General features: G+C 39.9%; 1 protein-coding gene across 1 annotated transcript in view; it reads right to left on the reverse strand.

The window, feature by feature from the left end:
* Positions 1-5,247: 5,247 nt before the first annotated feature.
* The window catches only part of LOC132395166 (BPTI/Kunitz domain-containing protein-like), a 68,407-nt gene continuing 53,250 nt past the window's right edge, over positions 5,248-20,404 (reverse strand). Inside the window, exons 4-6 of the mRNA XM_059971463.1 lie at positions 13,136-13,306; positions 7,550-7,579; positions 5,248-5,388 (exon numbers count right to left, since the gene is read on the reverse strand). Of these exons, the coding sequence (XP_059827446.1) occupies positions 7,569-7,579; positions 13,136-13,306 (182 nt within the window). The 3' untranslated portion in view covers positions 5,248-5,388; positions 7,550-7,568. The remainder of the gene's footprint in view (positions 5,389-7,549; positions 7,580-13,135; positions 13,307-20,404) is intronic.

Below are 20,404 nucleotides of genomic sequence, written 5' to 3' on the forward strand. Positions count from 1 at the left end.
AACAAACAGATGAAAACACAATAATGAAATACACTGATAAATAAACAGAGAGACAGATGATAGGTGGAGCACAATGACATACAGGTGAGAACAATACAGGTAATAATGTGAAATAGATGAGAGACAGAGTAGAGCAGGACCGGGGACAGGAGCAGATGGACAAATGTTATTGAATTTTTTGAAGAGTTTACTAGGAAAGTTGATGAGGGTAAAGCGGTGGATGTTGTCTATATGGATTTCTGTAAGGCCTTTGACAAGGTTCCACTCGGAAGGTTCAATCGTTAGGAATTAATATTGAAATAGTAAAATGGATTCAACATTGGCTGGATGGGAGATGCCAGAGAATAGAGGTGGATAAATGTTTGCCAGGTTGGAGGCCAGTGACTAGTGGTGTGCCTGAGGGATTTCTACTGGGTCCAGTGTTGTTTGTCATATACATTAATGATCTGGATGATGGGGTGGTAAATTGGATTAGTAAGTATGCAGATGGTAGTAAGTTGGCTGGAGTTGTGGATAATGAAGTAGGTTTTCAAAGCTTGCAGAGAGAATTGGGCGAGTTAGAAGAGTGGGCTGAAAGATGGCAGATGGAGTTCAATGCTGATAAGAGTGTGGTGTTACATTTTCATAGGACTTCAAAAAAGGACATACATGGTAAATGGTAGGGCATTGAGGAATGCAGTAGAACAGAGTGATCTCGGAATAATGGTGCATAGTTCCCTGAAGGTGGAATCTCATGTGGATAGGGTAGTGAAGAAAGCTATTGGTATGCTGGCCTTTATAAATCAGAGCATTGAGTACAGGAGTTGGGATGTAATGTTAAAATTGTACAAGGCATTGATAAGGCCAAATCTGGAGTTTTGTGTACAGTTCTGCTCACCGAACTATGAGAAAGATGTCAACAAATTAGAGAGAGTACAAAGGAGATTTAGCAGAATGTTACCTGGGTTTCAGCACCTAAGTTACAGAGAAAGGTTGAACAAATTAGGTCTTTATTCTTGGAGCGCAGATGATTCTGGGGGGACTTGATAGAGGTATTTAAAATTATGAGAGGGAAAGAAAGGGTTGATGTGGATAGATTTTTTTCCATTGAGAGTAGGGGAGATTCAAACAAATGCACATAATTTGAGAGATAAGGGGCAAAATTTTAGGGGTAACACGAGGTGGAACTTCTTTACTCAGGGAGTGGTAGCTGTGTGGAATGAGCTTGCAGTAGAAGTGGTAGAGGCAGGTTTGATATTGTCATTTAAAGTAAAATTGGATAGGTGTATGGTCAGGAAATGAATGGAGGGTTATGGGCTGAGTGCAGGTAGGTGGGACTAGGTGAGCGTAAGCGTTTGGCTCGGACTAGAAGGACCGAGATCACCTGTTTCCTTCTTTAATTGTTATATGGTTATATGATTAAATACTACCCGGCAATCTAAAATAATTTCTCTAGCCTTTTGAGTCCTTTGTCATATCTTCTGCCTTCAGCCATACCTTCACAAATCCCATCCTCACATCATCCCACTGGAATCTCAATAGGGACCTGCTCTCCATCAACATTAACTGCCAAACCGTACAATTTTTCTGATCAAAACTCAAACCTGCTTTCCTCATAAAATCACTTCCCAGAATATGTTCTGAAGCAGTTGGCAAGTCGATGAGCACAGCTGAGTGGCGCACACTAAGCTGTCTCAACTGTTTGTTTATGGATGTAGTTAGCTTCCTTACTTGTGAGAGTCCGGTAAATCCGGTTAAAGTAATAGCATCTTGTATTTCCCAACTTGATACATCGAATGTGGAAGTGTTTATGGTGGTTTGAGAGCCTCTTGTATCCCAAATAAATTTCATCTACAAGGAGTTTACCCATACCATAACACATTGCAGTGCACACCACGTAACAGAGGCCTGACACCCTCGTTATGCACTTGGAGCCTCTGTAGGTAACTATGGATATGGTTGTGTCTTTTCATTGGCACCCTGGAAATTACTTTGTGGGTAATGTGGTTGATCTTCTAGTGGCAATGGAGCCTTTGTTGCATCCTGACCATTTCCAGCTCACTGGGTTGTAGAAAATCCCTGCAAAAGTACCTTTGTGTCCACAGCTGTTCCAGCTGCTACCATCGGGAAACGGTACTGCGGCATAAAAGGCATGACCGTCAGACTCCAGGACATCTTCTTCCACCAGGCCATCAGAGTGATTGATTCATGCTGATACAATTGTATTTCTATGTTATATTGACTGTCCTGTTCTACATACTACTCATTATAAATTGCACATTTAGACAGAGATGTAATGTAAATAACGTAATGCATATGAAAGATGTAAGTAATAAAGTCAATTCAGTTCAAAAGGAACATTTCCATGGGGGATCTGGTATTCATGACAAGGAGAATGCAAGTATTCTGACCTCGTCCTCAACCACCTCCTGTACTAGGTGGCGCTGTTGAGTGCAATGGCTGCATACCCCATCTCCTTCCATTCTGCCACTCTACACCCTGTTCTCTTACAGCCATCTTCGAACCATTTCCCCTTATCCTCTTTAGTACATTCCTTTCTTACTTCTTTTTCCCATACTCATATCACCCTTCTGAGTACCTATGTTACAAATTGTGTGGGATCTGTAGGGTCAAACATTTCACCCACTCTTCTGATCTCCTCAGTACTGTGTGGTACCAAGATCCTCAGCCAGAACTTACTGGGTTGAGTCAAATTCTGCCTGTCCAAGTTAGGACCATAAACTCCAAAGAAAACCATCCACAACTGCATCACAAATGCAGTGCGGTGTTCCCCTTTCAACTGTCTGTACTTAGGCAAAGCCTCCACTGGGTCACCTCAATAGGTCCCTGTAGCTTCTAAAATTGCCTCCTGCAAATCACCCAGTGCCCCTTGGCCTTGTGCCTGTTCCTTTGGTAGGGCTGAGTGTAACAGTGAGGAAAGGCTCAGAAGGGTGAACTTCCGATCCTCTGCTTCATCGAAGCATTGATGCTGAATGCTGGAAAAGTTACCAAGGATCATCTCCCAGCCCACCCTTCAGTGTATTTGCAGCTAAACACTCAATTGGGCCACAGCAAATGGGGTAGAACATCATGTCACAACTGGTCCTCCTGCATTCCCCTTTGCCATGGGCATCATTGGGGCAGTGGGTGTTGAAGGTTCTACCCCCTCTTGGAAAAATCCATTGGGAGGTGAGCCTCTACCCCAATCATCCTCACTATCATAGTGTGTTGCCTCATACACTAAATTACCCAGGTCTACATCACCATCACTGCCAGCCCTCGTACAAAATGCACGCATTACTCCTCTCTGAGCTGAGAGTTGACTCGGCAGCTTTTTCATCTGTTTTAAACACTTTGTGTGATCTACGCTCCCCTTCTTCTCAGTTGTCAATTTGTGCAAGACATTCACAGCAGTCTGAAAATCATGACAATGTTTTTCTATTTGTGTTCACCGTTTTATTCTCCTCTTCACTTTCTCTTCTCACCTATTCACACAGAGCCTGAAACTGACTCATATGTATCAAATTCACCTTGCCCTTCTCACTCAAAATTTCAATTCCTTTCCCGGCTTTCTCCACCCCTCTTCTGTCTCTAAATCCTCTCACCTACGCAATTCCTCTGCCCATTTATGCTTTTCTCTCCCCACTTCCATTAGATTTTCCTGCACACATCCCATTATAACCATAATCTTGCTGCATCATGTTCTGGACTCGAACGCACCAGCGGCCACACTATCCTGAATGACAATCTGGACATCAGCCCCAACTGTACTCTGCATCCCCAGCTTGCAGTCCGTAAAAATGAATGAGACAACTGCCAACCTATCAACATTGGATGCTGGATTTTGGAGTTTTAGAAAGTTCCTTAAGAATATTGATAGAGACATTTGACTAATTTTGTATATGCTTATTCAAAGAGTAATCCTATTCCCTCTGTCAAATGGACAAGGAGAGCAAGAAATCCATTTGGTTTTCTCCACTCAAGTTTGAATCTTACCAATTATACGTTTCCAATATTTCCAGTTTTAGAAGAGTGAGGTGTTTGTAAGGACAAACCAGGGTGGGACATGCACATTGCACAGTAGAGCACACGGCAAAACGAAGATCTGCAGCTTGGGAGAATGAGGGGAGATTTGACAGAGTATACAAAATTATGAGGGATAAATGCAAATAGTGTTTTCCACTGAGGTTGGGCAAGACCAGAACTAGAGGTCATAGGTTAAATATGCAACGTGGAATATTTCAGTGGAAACTGAGTAGGATCCTCTTCTATCAGAGAGCAGTGCCAATGTGGAACAAGCTGCCAGTGGACGTGTTATCATCAGGTCTGATTGCAATATTTAAAAGAAGTTTGGATTACCACAACGGACTATGAAGGGCTGTACTCCAGGTGTGAGACAATTGGACTAGGCAGAATAACAGTTTGGCATGGACTAGATGGGCTGACAGTCCTGTTTCTCCAATAAATTTTAGAGCCACCAAGTGATAGAATCGTGTAACACAAACACAGACATTGTTGGTTCTCCATGTTTGTGCTGGCCAAAAGGGATCACCAAGCCCTGGGAGAATATGAAAACATCACCCCGAAGCACTGGAGACCAAGATTAAATCTGTGTCATTGCAGATGTGAGGCAGCTGCTCCCCCAGCTGAGTCACTGCACTTTTACAGATTTATATTTGCACTGTGCACACTTACAAAACTAGTATGATTCATAGTTTTTCTTCAACAAATAATTTTCATCTGGAAAACTTCATTTAGTTTGACTAGCTTATGGTCAAACAGATAACATGCCCACTTTACGAAGGACTGTATTTGCAGCAGAGGATTTCAGAATGTGCCTTACAACAAGCCTTTAACCAAAAGATTATGTAACTCAATAAATTATTAACACAAATTTAGTGTTGTGAATACAGGAAACGTGGGATATGGAGAGGAGTCATAGGGGGGATGGAGCTTACTGCAGAACTGTTCACAACATTTTCCCCCAAAGTTGTAATGTGTATTGAAGTGCTGTGGCGAGGGAATTCAGAAACATGACCAAGTAACCTGCTGACTGACACAAATACATTCACACATCACACTGTCTACATGGAATTCTTTATTTGATTACAATTTTAGGAATACACAATTTGTAAATAGAACTGCAAGTGCTGAAAAATGGAATGATAGAGTTTAGCAATAATCATCTGATTTAAGTTATTCTAAAATGAAAAAAATTTCAGCTCCACATTACTTTATTAAATGCATCCATTTAAAGGTATGTCTGGATTAACATGCAGAATTTCAAGAGTAAAATTATTTAAAACAATAGAATTGATATTTTGACGTTTTTCCCTTTGATGCTCAAATCTCCATTCCTTAGCTCTGGCCACAAATGATACTGATTTCTCTGTCCCAACGGTGCCATTTCTGTCACAAACACAGATAAGCAGAGGTTAAAATTAATGAGATAGAATTACACATTTTGGGAATTAAACTGAGAGTCCCTGCAATGCAAAGCATGATTTTTGCAAGGAATCAATAGGGTAAAGGCATTCTAATGAACTGAAGGCAACTGTGAGCTTGCTTGGCCGACACAGAAATTGAGAAAAAGGTTGGACACATTTTGCACCAAAATTAGTAAGATCTACATTTACAATTCTTCCATTTTAAATGTGTGCACTTCTCACTTTACTACCATCAGAATGGTGTGAAGTTACCAGAAACAGAGATAAGGTTCCTGGGAAAAATGAAAGGTCGAAGGCAGACAAGTCACCTGGATCAAATGGTCTACCCTCCAGGGTTCTGAAGGAGGTGGCTGACAAGATTGTGGAGGCATTAGTAATGATCTTTCAAGAACTAGATTCTGGAAAATTGCAAATGTCACTCCACTTTTCAAGAAGGGAGAGAGGGAGAAGAAAGGAAACTATAGACCAATTAGTCTGACCTTAGTGGTTAGGCAGATGATGGAGTTGATTATCAAGGATAAGGTCTCAGAGAACTTGGAGGTACATGATTAAATAGGCTGTAGTCAGCATAGTTTCCCCCATGGGAAACTCTTGCCTGACAAATCTCTTGGAATACTTTGAAGAAATAACAAGCAGGATAGACAAAAGAGAATTCTGTACCTGGATTTTCAGCAGGGCTTTGACAGGGTCCCAAACACAGGTCTGCTTAAGATGCTAAAAGCCCATGGTATCACAGAAAAGATACAGCATGGATAAAGCAGTGGCCGGTTGGCAGAAGACAGAGTGGGAATAAAGGGAGTATATTCTGGCTGACTGCCAGTGACTAGTGGTGCTCCACAAGGGTTTGTGTTAGGACTGATACCTTTTATGTTACATGTCAATGATCTGGATGATGGAATTAATGGCTTTGTTGCAAAGTTTGCAGACGATCTGAAGAAAGGTAGAGGGAGAGATAGTTTTGAGGAAGTAGAGAAGCTATAGAAGGACATGGATTAGGAGAATGGGCACAGAAATAACGGTTGAAATACAGTATTGGCAACTGTATGCTCATGCACTTTGGTAGAAGAAATGAAAGGGTTAACTATTTCCTAAATAGAGAGAAAAAACAAGCTGAAACTGAGGTGCAAAGGAACTTGAGAGTCCTTGTGAAGGAATCCCTAATGTCTAATTTGTAGATTGAGGCTGAGGTGAGGAAGGCAAATGTGATGTTAGCATTCATTTCAAGACTACAATACAAAGCAAGGATGTCCTGTTGAGGTGTTATAAAGCACTGGTAAGGGCTCACTTGGGGTATTGTGAGCAATTTTGGGCCTCTTAGAAAGGATGTGCTGAAGCTGGACAGGGTTCAAAGGAGGTTCACAAAACTGATTCCAGGATTGAAAGGCTTGTCACATGAAGAGCTCTGGGCCTATATGCACTAGAAGTCAGAAGAATGTGGGATGATGTCATTGAAACCCATCAAATGGTGAAATGCCTTGAGAGAGAAGATGTGGCGAGGAGGTTTCCCATGATGGAAAGATTCAAAGCCAGAGGACACAGAATCAAAATGCAGGGGCATCTTCTGGGGGGAATTTCTTTAGCCAGGGATTGGTGAGTCATTGCAATTCTTTGCCACAGGCAGCTGTGGAGGCCAGTTCTTGGGTATATTTAAGGCAGAGGTTTACAGATTATTGATTGTTCAGGGTATGAAGGGAAAAGGCAGGAGATTGGGCAGAGGGGAATATTTGATCAGACAGGATGAAATGGCAGAGCAGACTCAAAGGGCTAAATAGCCTAATTCTGCTCCTATAATTTATGGTCTTGTGGAACAGTGATTATGTCTGTGGGCTTCTACCTCAAACTGCATTGAAAATCTATTTTTTTATAATACATGTTTCGCCTTTATAATATTTCCTTCAAGGTCAAATAAAAATCTCCACTCTTAGAATAATCTCAGAGGTTTGGATACATAGCAAGTTGTAAGGCCAGTTCATAGGTCCAAAAGAAGTGGAGGCAGGTTAGTTTAACTAAATACAAAAATATTATAACATGTATCGATGCTACAATTAAGATCTTTCAAAAAGCAACAGAAGATTAACATATTTGAACTCCTTACAATGTTACTACTTCATCGAGGTACTTACATATAGCAGAAATGCCCCTTTATTTCGCTTCTGTAAAAATGAAAATGAACAGGTGAATACTCAAGTTCTCAAATTACCTATTATATTAACAACCCTGAAAAAAAGAGCATCTGTGATTAGCAAGAAATTGATTTAAGAATTCTGACATCTGAGCAGAATGAAATGTTGCTGTGTGTATTAATTCAATGGTACAGATTTTAGTAATTTTATTCCAACGAGTTATTAAAGGATCAATTTAAACTAAAGGAAGAGTTTGTTGGGGGTGCACTATAGACCAAACAGCCAAAGAAAGGAAGGAACAGATGAAAAGGTAAATAGCAATATGTTCAAAACAGGATTATAGTACAAGGGGATTTCAATTTCCAAAACATTAACTGAGATTGCTATTAGCATTAAAGGCTCAGGAAAGATGTGGAGGTAGGTGTAAGGGTATCATTTCTGAGACGTCTCTAGGACAGCTTTTTGACTCAGCTTGAGTCAGACTACAATACAGTCTGAAACAGTTTTTGGAGACAATGAAAAGTTCCCAGTTCTTTAAGTTTAAAGGAATACACTTTGCTTCAAAGTCTGATTGCTCCAACCAAACCCTCAGAAATGAGCTTTGGTGCTATTGGAAAATTAATGCAGGAACACGAAGAACCAAATCCATTGTTAATTGCAAAGTGATTTAGGTTTCATTAGCGCAATCCAAAAGGGGAATCCATTCAGAATACATGGCTGAATTGAAGAGATTTTCAGTTCAGTAATGGTCTTAACTAGGCATTGACAGATCATTTAGTTTGCAGAATCTTAGGCTACGTCCACACTAGACCAGATAATTTTGAAAAAGCCGGTTTCACGTAAAAATGATAGGTGTCCACACTGAATTTTTGAAAATATCTCTTTCCACACTGAAACAGAGATTTCGGCGAATCTCCTCCTACTTCGCATGCGGAGTACACATCTACCGAAAACGAGCGATATGTTTAGTGTCGAATCTCGCCGTAAAAGTGCGCGTTGGAGAACTTAAAGCAAAGAAAAGCAAATACTGGAGCGTACAGAGGCAACCGACAGGGAGTTAACGGACAGATTGACCCGGCTGATGATGAATATTGAAGAACTGACTAGCTCTGTTGCATTAATAAAGCTCCTTGTTAAATGTATAAATCATGTCTGCATCAGTGTTATCTTGTATTTCCATACAATGTTACATTAGGTTGTTACACATCTATTGTCTGAGAAGTACTTGTATAAATAAGTAAACCACCTTCATATGAGCAAGGACGGAAAACAGGGCAAAGTGAGTATACTTATTTATTCAGTAAGTTATGGGTCAAAGTATTTGCTGACTACATTTCTAACTCTTCTGGCTTCAGTCTCATTGCCGTCTGTTCTGAAAATGTTAGATTGCGATCAAGAAAATAATCAAATAGTGCGCTGTGGTCTGATAGCATTTTCAAAAGTCTCCGGTTATGCTGTCCACGCTGATCTGCCCAAGCAGCATTTTCAAAAATACCCACCCTGGAACGAGTTTCTGAAAAGCTGTGGTTTCAGGGGATGAAAACAGTGTTTTAGTGTAGACGGAGGGTAAAAATGAAGAGAAAAAGCTTTGGTTACAGATTTATCCAGCGTAGTGTGGATGTAGCCATAAAGCCAAAGAAACATTTAAAAATGGTTTCTAACTGAAGAACAACTTGCATTCAAATGAGCATTTGAGATCACTGTTACAATGGAAACCTCAGACAGAATTGCAGTCAGGAATGAAAGTGAGAAAAAATTGCAGAGTCTAAGCAGAACCCAGCCTGGCAAAATAAATAGTGTTACTGATATGGCAGGGGAATCACATACACAAACAAATGCAGTTAAAGGCAAAAGTTACAGAGAATGCAGCAAGTTGGACACATGCAAAGAGCATGTCGGAAAGACAAAAATACATGGATGGTTCAGGGAGAAGAAAGAGCTAAAGAGTGAACTTGCAGTTTTAAAGAGAGCACCAATCTGCATGCTGTTGATGAAAAATCTGACAATGGTGAGACTGACACAGGGCTGCGTAGCCTTGAGATCTACCATATGAAAATGAACAAATGACAAGCACTATGACTTGTACTAGAATGGAATGGCAAGTTGCTTAAAATGAAATTGGACACTAGTTTGGCTATTTCAGTCATCCCACAAAATGAGTGTGAACAGCATTTTAAAGATACTAAACTGAAGCATTCAGATATGCAACAAAGAACTTGTACTGGAGAAAACACAATTCCTGAGGGATTGACAATGAAATACAACAACCACAAGCCACATTGGGCTCGTATGTGGTAAAAACAGAAGGACCAGCATTGTGGGGGTATGAATAGCTGAGACAACTACAACTTTATTTCAGATCCCTCCACAATTTGCATGCCATAACCCCTGCAATGAAGCCAGCTGAAAGCCAATTAAGAAGTGTACTGGATGTTAAAGAATGACATTGGAAAACTCCACCATATTAAAGGGAAAAATGTTGTTAAATGAATCCACCACACCCAAACCTTAAAGCCTACCCAGTTCCTTTTACGACTGGTGATAAAGATACCAGTGAGCTCGGTCACCTGGAGTCTGAAGCAATTCTTTTCAAAGTCGAGTGCAGCCCATCTACAATGGTTATGGCCCAGGATAGAAGATATCTTCACAAGCCTTTCTGGAGGAAAACACTTCAGTAAAGTGTACTTAGCTGAGTCCCACCTACTGGTGAAGATGGAAGAAGACACCATCTTCACCATAAATATTCACAAAGGATTTTATTATTATAACAAAGGCTTATTTTTGAAGGAAGAACTGCACTTGCACTCTGGTAGAAACCACTTGTTTAATTTCTTGTTTTAATTACACAGTTTCTTCCTCTTCTAGGTTCTGCAAGGTTGCCTAAGCACTCCATGTTATCTGAAAGACATCACTGTAAATAGTAAGGATGACAAGGAGCAGCTCGAATACCTCAAGACAGTGTTAAAAAGATTAGCGTATCGGCGCAGAGCCCAATGCAACAAGTGTGATTTATTTAAACCAAGCATCGCCTACTGTGATCACACATTTGATGCACAAGAACTACACAACTAGACTGAGAAAATTCAAACCATGGAGGCAAAAGGATGCGTCAGAGTTGTAGTTTGTTTCTAGGATTTAATCAATGACTGTAACAGGTTCCTGCCAAACATCTTGAACTCAATACTGCAGATCGGGAGGAAATGGCGAAGGACAAAGCGTGAGATGTAAGCACTTGACAAGATTAAGGACCAAACTGAACCACTCTCCTACACGATGGAGTTTGCAGTTGATATTATCAGGAGACACATCAATCAGCTGAGATGGGCAGAAAGTTGACTACTGCTATCAGAACCACTTCCTGCAGTCTCCAGAACCTGGGATGATTCACAGCCACAAGTCTCACATGCCAGCAGAGTGATTCCCTTGTCAGGAAAGGCATTATCCCACAAGAGTAAGAAAACTTCACAGTCATTAAATCTTTCGGCCCAAGTGTGACAATTTAAAATTTAATATGTTGTTGATATCTATATATTAGTTGTATTACATAGTATTCTGTGCATGTAGATGTCAATGCATTCTGTTGAGTTGGAGTTTACAGCTAAGCAAGGAGGAGTGTTGTGTATTTAGTATTTCAATATTTGAGGAATCTTGTATTTGTATTGATTAAGCATTCTCGTTTAAATAATTATGGGTTTTATGTATAAATACATCACATCAGGGTACAGATACCAAAGCCCGAAATCATGTACCATTAGTCAGAGACCAATTACTATTAACTCCAGAATGGTTTCTAACCCAGATAAAAATGATTGACTTCCTCCCATCTATGATAAGATGGGCTTTTGACCATCTACAACATTTATGGCCTTTCACCTTGTCATCTACTGGCTCTGCACTTTCTCTGCAATTGTAACACTTCATTCTGCATCCTCTTTTCCTCGTACCACCTCATTGCATTGTTGTAATGAATTGATCTATCTGGGTGCGATGCAAGACAAATGTTTCACTGCAGCACAGGTCATGTGACAACAATAAACCAATTTACCTAATTTAGCATGTCATCCATGTGCCTGACTCCAGATTCCAGAAACAAGCCCTACACTCACTTTGGCACATCTTCACATTGTAAAGACTCCTCCACTGGACTATTTTATTGACTATTGTTCTTCCTTCAACCAACAATTCCAAGAAAAATCACCACCAAACTCTGAGGCTGGGACTAAACACTTCCCTTTACAAGTGATCCTTACCAACAGACTGCAGCAGCAGCAAAACCTCTGCCAAGATTATTCTCAACACTGATGCCCCACACACCACAAGTCAAAAGTGGCAAGCAGTCTTAATTCCAGGATTTCAGCTTACTTTCATATATAAATAAACATACAAATACCAAGAAAACAAATAAAGAGCTGAGAAAGGATGTTGGTGTTGGGGTGGGGTGTGAGACAAAATAATAAAGCTGGTGCTTCTGAAAAACCTATCACATAATTGTAAAAGAATACTTCTTAGTGATACATTAATGGGTTATATGATTAGAACAGTTACATCATGTGGGTAATGTGCTAATACGTAGCCAATGAAAAATGAGAAAGCTATAAACCGTTAGTTAATCTGCTATACCGCTTTCTGCCAGGGAGTTTGAAAAATACACACGTTTGTTAAAAAGTACAAATCTTATACAAAAAATGTAACCAACAGACTGCAATCAGAGGCAGTAACACCTCTGCCATGACTTTGCTCAACACTGATGCCCCACAGAACACAGCGTCTGCAATGCCTTACTCTACATCTTTTAAACTTATGACGACAAGTAGTCTTTTCATTATATATTGATATAGCACAATTCTCCTTCAGTCAGTGTACTGATAGATACCTATTATTATATGATTTAAGGTCTTGGCTTAAGTTCAGGATTCTAGAACGGGAACATTCAACATGATGTGTGAAAGTATTTTAAAACAAGACAGCATTAGCATTTATATGAAAGAGCATAGTGAGACAATGGGATTTTCAAAATTGGGAGATACATAATAAAAACTAAATTCCGTAGTAATTACTGAATTAGTTATACAGTCTTTAGATAAAATCATTAAAAAGAAGCTTTCAAAAGAATAATGTCAAATGTTTCAAAATTATTAACAGGGAAGATGAAAAATAAATTTCTAGTCATTTTAAATGTAAAATGATATTGCCTTAGTATAACTGGAAGTTGAAGAGTACTTGGCTGTGTCTCCCAGGTTCTTGACTGGTCAGACTCTGAAATTGTTCCAATGTGCAAGAACTCCTTCCATCTTAAACACAAGAAATTCTGCAGATGCCAAAAATCCAGAGCAACACAGACAAAGTGCTGGAGGAACTCTATAGGTCAGGCAGCATCTATGCAGATGAATAAACAGACATTTTGGACCAAGACTTGATGAAATGTCTCAGCCTGCAAAGTTAACCACTTATTTCTCTATAAATGCTGTCTGACCTGTTCTGAGTCTTGCTTCTTGTTACATTCTTTTTCCTTCATCAGGGGAGTATAGGTATTTTGGAAATGTTTACTTGTTCAAGCAGAACAAAAATAATGTTTTAGGAACTTACTTGAACTTCTTTCACATCGTATAATGCAGTCATTTTTCTGCATAAACCTGTTCCCATTGCCACCGCAGCCACTATACATAAACTTCTCGCATTTCTGAGTTTTCGTATTGTAGTAATAGTAAGGGAAATAGTTTTTGCACGACCCTATTTTTTTGGGGTCTGAACAGTTGACTAGAACAAGAAAAGGACAAAGTGATTAGCTGTAGTGTTTGTAAAACTGTAATACCATACCAAAACATAGGTCTCAATGTCAAGATACAAGAAACAATTGAAATACAAGTTACTATTTAGTAAATGTACTGCCAAAAATAGAATTTACATGATTGTCATGTTTAGCCAGTTTACAATCAACATAATCTATCAGCACTGCATGCAGAGCTTCAGAAAGGAAAATCTGACAGATACTTCTTAAAAAAATAACCATAATGTAAATAATAATCTTTGGTATTTTACCAATAAATACAAAAATAGAGCTGGAAACAGAGTTGAAGATGTGTTAGATAACTTTAGCCAGCGTAAAGTTAATGTACATTGAGCTTTTCTACTCTTCATTCATTTTCAACTGGGACTTCATCAAATGCCTCTATACAGGTCAAATGCTGTGCTAGAGCACATTTCATCCCCCAAATTGATGTTTAGAAAAATTTCCAACTATTTGCCCTCTGACGCAGACTGACTGAACCGTGGTTACTCAGTGTCTGGTTTTCTCCCTTTTTAAACAATGGCACCACATGAATAAGTGTCCAGTCCTCTGATACCAAGCCTGTAACTGGTAAACAGTCACAAATTATTATCAAAACCTTAACTATTTCCTCCCTTGCATCCTTTTTGGGTCTGGGGACCACTCCATCTGTAAAATACCTCATGAAAATATTATCTGAGCAGGTTCAACACAGATGGATTTAAAACCATTTGTGATAACAACAGATGGGATTTTCACATTTTAAAATCACTTAACACAAGTTAACATTAGTCAAACAATATTTCTGAAAGGCCTAGAAGCAAATTCAAAGGGATTATGATAAATATTTTGAGGTCCAACAGAGGACAAATTTGAATATTGTAATTTTGCAATTTCATATTGTGTCACACTAATTCTAAGTTTATAGGCAACATGTTGTTTGGAAACATTCTACAATCAGTTAACATTACTCAAAAATATTTTGAGTCCTGACGAAGGGTCTCAGCCTGAAACGTCAACATCGCTTCTCCCTAGATGCTGCCTAGCCTGCTGTGATCTACCAGCATTTTGTATGTGTTGTTATTCAAAAATATTTTGATATGTTTTGAACGAATAGCAAAAGGATTGTGTTGCTAAGTATTTTGAAATTCAACAGAGGAGAAATTTGAATATTACACACTGCATTTTTCACAGTGCACTCAATTCAGATTGTTCACTCTATATTGGAAGATGTTACGGAAACCTGAAGTCTTTCTTATCATGTTCTTCTTGTTCTTAATGCTGATGGATCTAAAGTAGGAAAAACAGCTTGAATAAAAACTGACCACAGTACATCATACATTCATCCATTCTCTGAAACTCAGTGTTCACTTTATTAGGTACCAGTGGTCTTTGTGGTCTTTGTGGAATTAGTACCTAAAGCTAAATGTTTCAGTTTCAGTTGACACTTTTAAACACCAGCTCAAAACCTATATATTTAACCTTGCTTTTAAAGAACATGTCTTTCATTTTCATGTTAATAATTAGCTTTTATTTTAATGTTTAATTTACCCCTTGGTAAAGCACATTGAACAACACTGCCCATACCAAGAGAGCTCAATAAATAAAGTTGTTATTCTTGTTTCTGCCACATGAATGGCTGATTAGATATTTGCATTAATGAGCAGGTGTATCTAATAAAGTGGGCACTGAATGTATATCAATTCCCATTGACCAGGCAACACAATGTGTAAATGTGTGTGTGCGCGAGAGAGATGTGTTTATGGAAATTACATTAAAACATCCCTTAACTCCACCCTGCCCACAAAAAATACAAGATGTTATATGTAACTTAGTGCAAGTATAAAGATTACCTGGTAAACCATCTCGAAATAAAAAATATCGCCACATTTCCTTTCTGATGCTTTGCAACTTTGAGTGATTAGATTGATTTTTTTCTGTCTCTGCACTAAAAGAGGCTGTGACACCAACACTCAATTTTCCTCTAAGCGCATGGAAAATATATTCGCTGTAACTTATGGAACAATGGTGATATAAACATCGCAAGTCTTGTCATTTCCACAAACTTGTGTTTTTTAAAAATTAACACTAAACAGGAAACACAGTTGTTTTTTTTAAACAAATTCTTATCGTTACTGCAATTTTCCCAGCACGCCTAACCATTTTTCTAAATGGGTTACCTTTTTCTTCTGCGTAACATGGTAGAGAGAGCAACAAAATGCAGCTGACTAAGACGACGATGCCCCACTTCATGGTTGTTCAGCCGGTGTGAGTTGCCTTGTTCACTCTGTGACCCGGATTACAGTCTGTTCTCACTGACTGACTCCAAGACGCCACATTTATACAGCGCGGTTTACTGCTTCTGCACTCAGCTTTCCATGTCACCCAACTGGAAAACCAATGGCGCCAAACTCATTCCCGATTAGGATCCTCGGGGCTGACAGCTGCGGATTCAAATTTTATAAAGGCTGACTGGCAATCAATAATTTCCGAATTATTACTTATTTTATCTCTGAGATAACGTCATACAACAGAGAAGCAGGTTCTTTTGGCCCAGATAGTTCCTCTCTCCATTCAGTCGTGAAGAAGGGTTTCGGTCCAAAACATCGATTGTTTACTCATTTTCATAGATGCTGCCTGGCCTGCTACATTCCTCGAGCATTTTGTGTGAATTATTTTTAAGTTGTTCTCCGTCGTACATCTCAGTGCTACTGCAATTAAAGAATAGACCTAAAAGATCTGGTTTAGATGCCTGTGAAAGAACATATCTTTCCTCTGTTTGGAGTTCTATACTACAAGCCACAAGACATAGGTGCTGAATTAGACCATTCAGCCCAAAGAGTATGCTCCAGCAAGCAGAATTTATAATCAGAATTAAAATGCATCAAAGCAAGAAACAAAATTTGCTAGTTAAAATGGCTTATCAGATTAATGTTGCCCATATCTTTCTGTATCAAGGATACCCTCTTTTACTACCAAAGGAATTTAAAATAGAACACTTGACAATCAACAGGAAACAACCCTATCTTTGACCGTATGATGGAGGGAAGGTCAGTAACACAAGTGCTGAAAATGGTTGGGCTTAGAAAGCAGCTCTGAGATATCTACAACAATGTCCTGAAATCAAGATGATTGACCTTCAACAACTAGAAATAAAGTTTCTTTGTGTGATGTATCCCTTCAGCCATTGAGTTCTGTTTGACGGAGGCACATTGATGCTTCACTCTGAGATATACCGTACACTCATTCAATCACACTGTCATGATCAGAATCAGGTTTAGTATCACCAACATAGGTCATGAAATTTGTCTGATCACATCACCTCTGGAACTGAGCTCCTTTGTCTTTGGATCAAGGCTGCCGTGAAATATAGGAATAAATGGTTCTGACAAAGGCCAGACTGTGTAGGTTATTGGTACAGTATGTGTTGTTCAATACAGTGTTCTTGATACATTCCTTCACTGTAATGATGGAATGGTCACTTTGCATTCTCCTTGCTTTCCCAGTCTGGACAAATATCTGTATTTTCTGATAGACACCAGTTCTATAGCACTCCTAGAACAGCTTGAGGAGAGGCTGGAACAGCTAGTTCTAGTTAGGCAATGTCAGGAACTATAGGCCTGGTGGATCCAGTGCTCTCAGCCATTTCACAATACTGTACCTTTTGAATAGATCATACTGATGCAGGTTTGGTTTCTATGATGTGTGGGTGGGGTGGTGGAGGGCAAAACACAAAACTTATCACCCACTCAGTATATCTGGTTAGAAATTCTTCAGCTTTGTTTCTTGCACTAATTGTTTCACATTGTCAGGGCACTGGAACAGGGATCCAATCGCAGACCCAGTACTGTGCACACAGTGATATTAATTGATTAACAAATCCCGAGGTGCAGACAAAGTCAGTGTCAAAGTTCAGGCAGAGATTAAAACATCCAGAGAAACCCACAGACCAGGATCAGGAAACAGGCAGAGTCGATGTTCAGCCAGACAGTGTATGGATACAAATGCTGGAAAGGCTCAGGAAAAATTACTGGCACAATTTGGCAACAAACAGATGAAAACACAGGACTGAAATACACTGAGATAAACAGAGAGACAGATGATAGGTGGAGCAGAATGACACACAGGTGACAACAATACAGGTAATAATGAGAAATAGATGAGAGACAGAGTAGAGCAGGACCAGGGACAGGACCACATGGACAAACCTTATTGAATTTTTTGAAGAGTTTACTAGGAAAGTTGATGAGGGTAAAGCAGTGGATGTTGTCTATATGGACTTCAGTAAGGCCTTTGACAAGGTTCCACTCGGAAGGTTCAATCGTTAGGAATTAGTATTGAAGTAGTAAAATGGATTCAACATTGGCTGGATGGGAGATGCCAGAGAGTAGAGGTGGATAAATGTTTGCCAGGTTGGAGGCCGGTGACTAGTGGTGTGCCTGAGGGATTTCTACTGGGCCCAGTGTTGTTTGTCGTATACATTAATGATCTGGATGATGGGGTGGTAAATTGGATTAGTAAGTATGCAGATGGTAGTAAGTTGGCTGGCGTTGTGGATAATGAAGTAGGTTTTCAAAGCTTGCGGAGAGAATTAGGCGAGTTAGAAGAGTGGGCTGAAAGATGGCAGATGGAGTTCAGTGCTGATAAGCGTGAAGTGCTATATTTTGGTAGGACTAATCTAAATAGGACATACTTGGTAAATGGTAGGAATTGAGGAATGCAGTAGAACAGAGTGATCTTGGAATAACGGTGCGTAGTTCCCTGAAGATGGAATCTCATGTGGATAGGGTGGTGAAGGACGCGTTTGGTATGCTGCCCTTTATAAATCAGAGCATTGAGTATAGGAGTTGGGATGTAATGTTAAAATTGTACAAGGCATTGATAAGGCCAAATCTGGAGTATTGTGTACAGTTCTGCTCACCGAACTATGGGAAAGATGTCAACAAATTAGAGAGAGTACAAAGGAGATTTAGTAGAATGTTAACTGGGTTTCAGCACCCAAGTTACAGAGAAAGGTTGAACAAGTTAGGTCTTTATTTTTTGGAGCATAGATGATTGAGGGGGGACTTGATAGAGGTATTAAAAATTATGAGGGGAAAAGATAGGGTTGACGTGGATAGATTTTTTTCCATTGAGAGTAGAGGGGATTCAAACAAGAGGGCATGAGTTGAGAGTTAAGGGGCAAAAGTTTAGGGGTAACACGAGGTGGAACTTCTTTACTCAGAGAGTGGTAGCTGTGTGGAATGAGCTTCCAGTAGAAGTGGTAGAGGCAGGTTTGATATTGTCATTTAAAGTAAAATTGGATAGGTATATGGGCAGGAAAGGAATGGAGGGTTATGGGCTGAGTGCAGGTAGGTGGGACTAGGTGAGAGAGAGCGTTCGGCTCGGACTAGAAGGACCGAGATCACCAGTTTCCATGCTTTAATTGTTATATGGTTATATTGTTAAATACTTGCCGGCAATCTAAAATAATTTCTTTAGCCTTTTGAGTCCTTTGTCATATCTTCTGCCTTCAGCCATACCTTCACAAATCCCATCCTCACATCATCCTATTGGAATCTCAATAGGGACCTGCTCTCTATCAACATTAAACTGCCAAACCGTACAATTTTTCTGATCAAAACTCAAACCTGCTTTCCTCATAAAATAACTTCCCAGAATATGTTCTGAAGCAGTTGGCAAGTCGATGAGCACAGCTGAGTGGAGCACACTAAGCTGTCCCAACTGTTTGTTCAGGCATGTAGTTCGCTTCCTTACTTGTGAGAGTCCGGTAAATCCAGTTAAAGTAATAGCATCTTGTATTTCCCAACCTGATACGTCGAATATGGAAGTGTTTATGGTGGTTTGAGAGCCTCTTGTATCCCAAATAAATTTCATCTACAAGGAGTTTACCCATACCATAACACATTGCAGTGCACACCACGTAACAGAGGCCTGACGCCGTCGTTATGCACTTGGAGCCTCTGTAGGTAACTAGGGATACGGTTGTGCCTTTTCATTGGCACCCTGGAAATTTCTTTGTGGGTAATGTGGTTGACCTTCTAGCGGCAATGGAGCCTTTGTTGCATCCTGACCATTTCCAGTTCACCTGGTTTGTAGGAAATCCCTGCAAAAGTACCTTTGTGTCCACAGCTGTTTCAGCTGCTACCATCGGGAAACGGTACTGCGGCATAAAAGGCTTGACCGTCATACTCCAGGACATCTTCTTCCACCAGGCCATCAGAGTGATTGATTCATGCTGATACAATTGTATTTCTATGTTATATTGACTGTCCTGTTCTACATACTATTCATTATAAATTGCACATTTAGACAGAGATGTAATGTAAATAACGTAATGCATATGAAAGATGTAAGTAATAAAGTCAATTCAGTTCAATAGGAACATTTCCATGGGGATCTGGTATTCATGACAGGGAGAATGCAAGTATTCTGACCTCGTCCTCAACCACCTCCTGTACTAGGTGGCGCTGTTGAGTGCAATGGCTGCATACCCCATCTCCTTTCATTCTGCCACACTACACCCTGTTCTCTTACAGCCATCTTTGAACCATTTCCCCTTATCCTCTTTAGTACATTCCTTTCTTACTTCCTTTTCCCATACTCATATCACCCTTCTGAGAACCAATGATACAAATTGTGTGGGATCTGTAGGGTTTCACATTTCACCCACTCTTCTGATCTCCTCAATACCGTGTGGTACCAAGATCCTCAGCCAGAACTTACTGGGTTGAGTCAAATTCTGCCTGTCCAAATTAGGACCATAAACTCCAAAGAAAACCATCCACAACTTCATCACAAATGCAGTGCGGTGTTCCCCTTTCTACTGTCTGTACTTAGGCAAAGCCTCCACTGGGTCACCTCAATAAGTCCCTGTAGCTTCTAAAATTGCCTCCTGCAAATCACCCAGTGTCCCTTGGCCTTGTGCCTGTTCCTTTGGTAGGGCTGAGTGTAACAGTGAGGAAAGGCTCAGAAGGGTGAACTTCCGATCCTCTGCTTCATCGAAGCGTTGATGCTGAATGCTGGAAAAGTTACCAAGGATCATCTCCCAGCCCACCCTTCAGTGTATTTGCAGCTAAACACTCAAC

This window comes from Hypanus sabinus, chromosome 6 (assembly GCF_030144855.1).
Source record: "Hypanus sabinus isolate sHypSab1 chromosome 6, sHypSab1.hap1, whole genome shotgun sequence".
Classification (NCBI taxonomy): domain Eukaryota; kingdom Metazoa; phylum Chordata; class Chondrichthyes; order Myliobatiformes; family Dasyatidae; genus Hypanus; species Hypanus sabinus.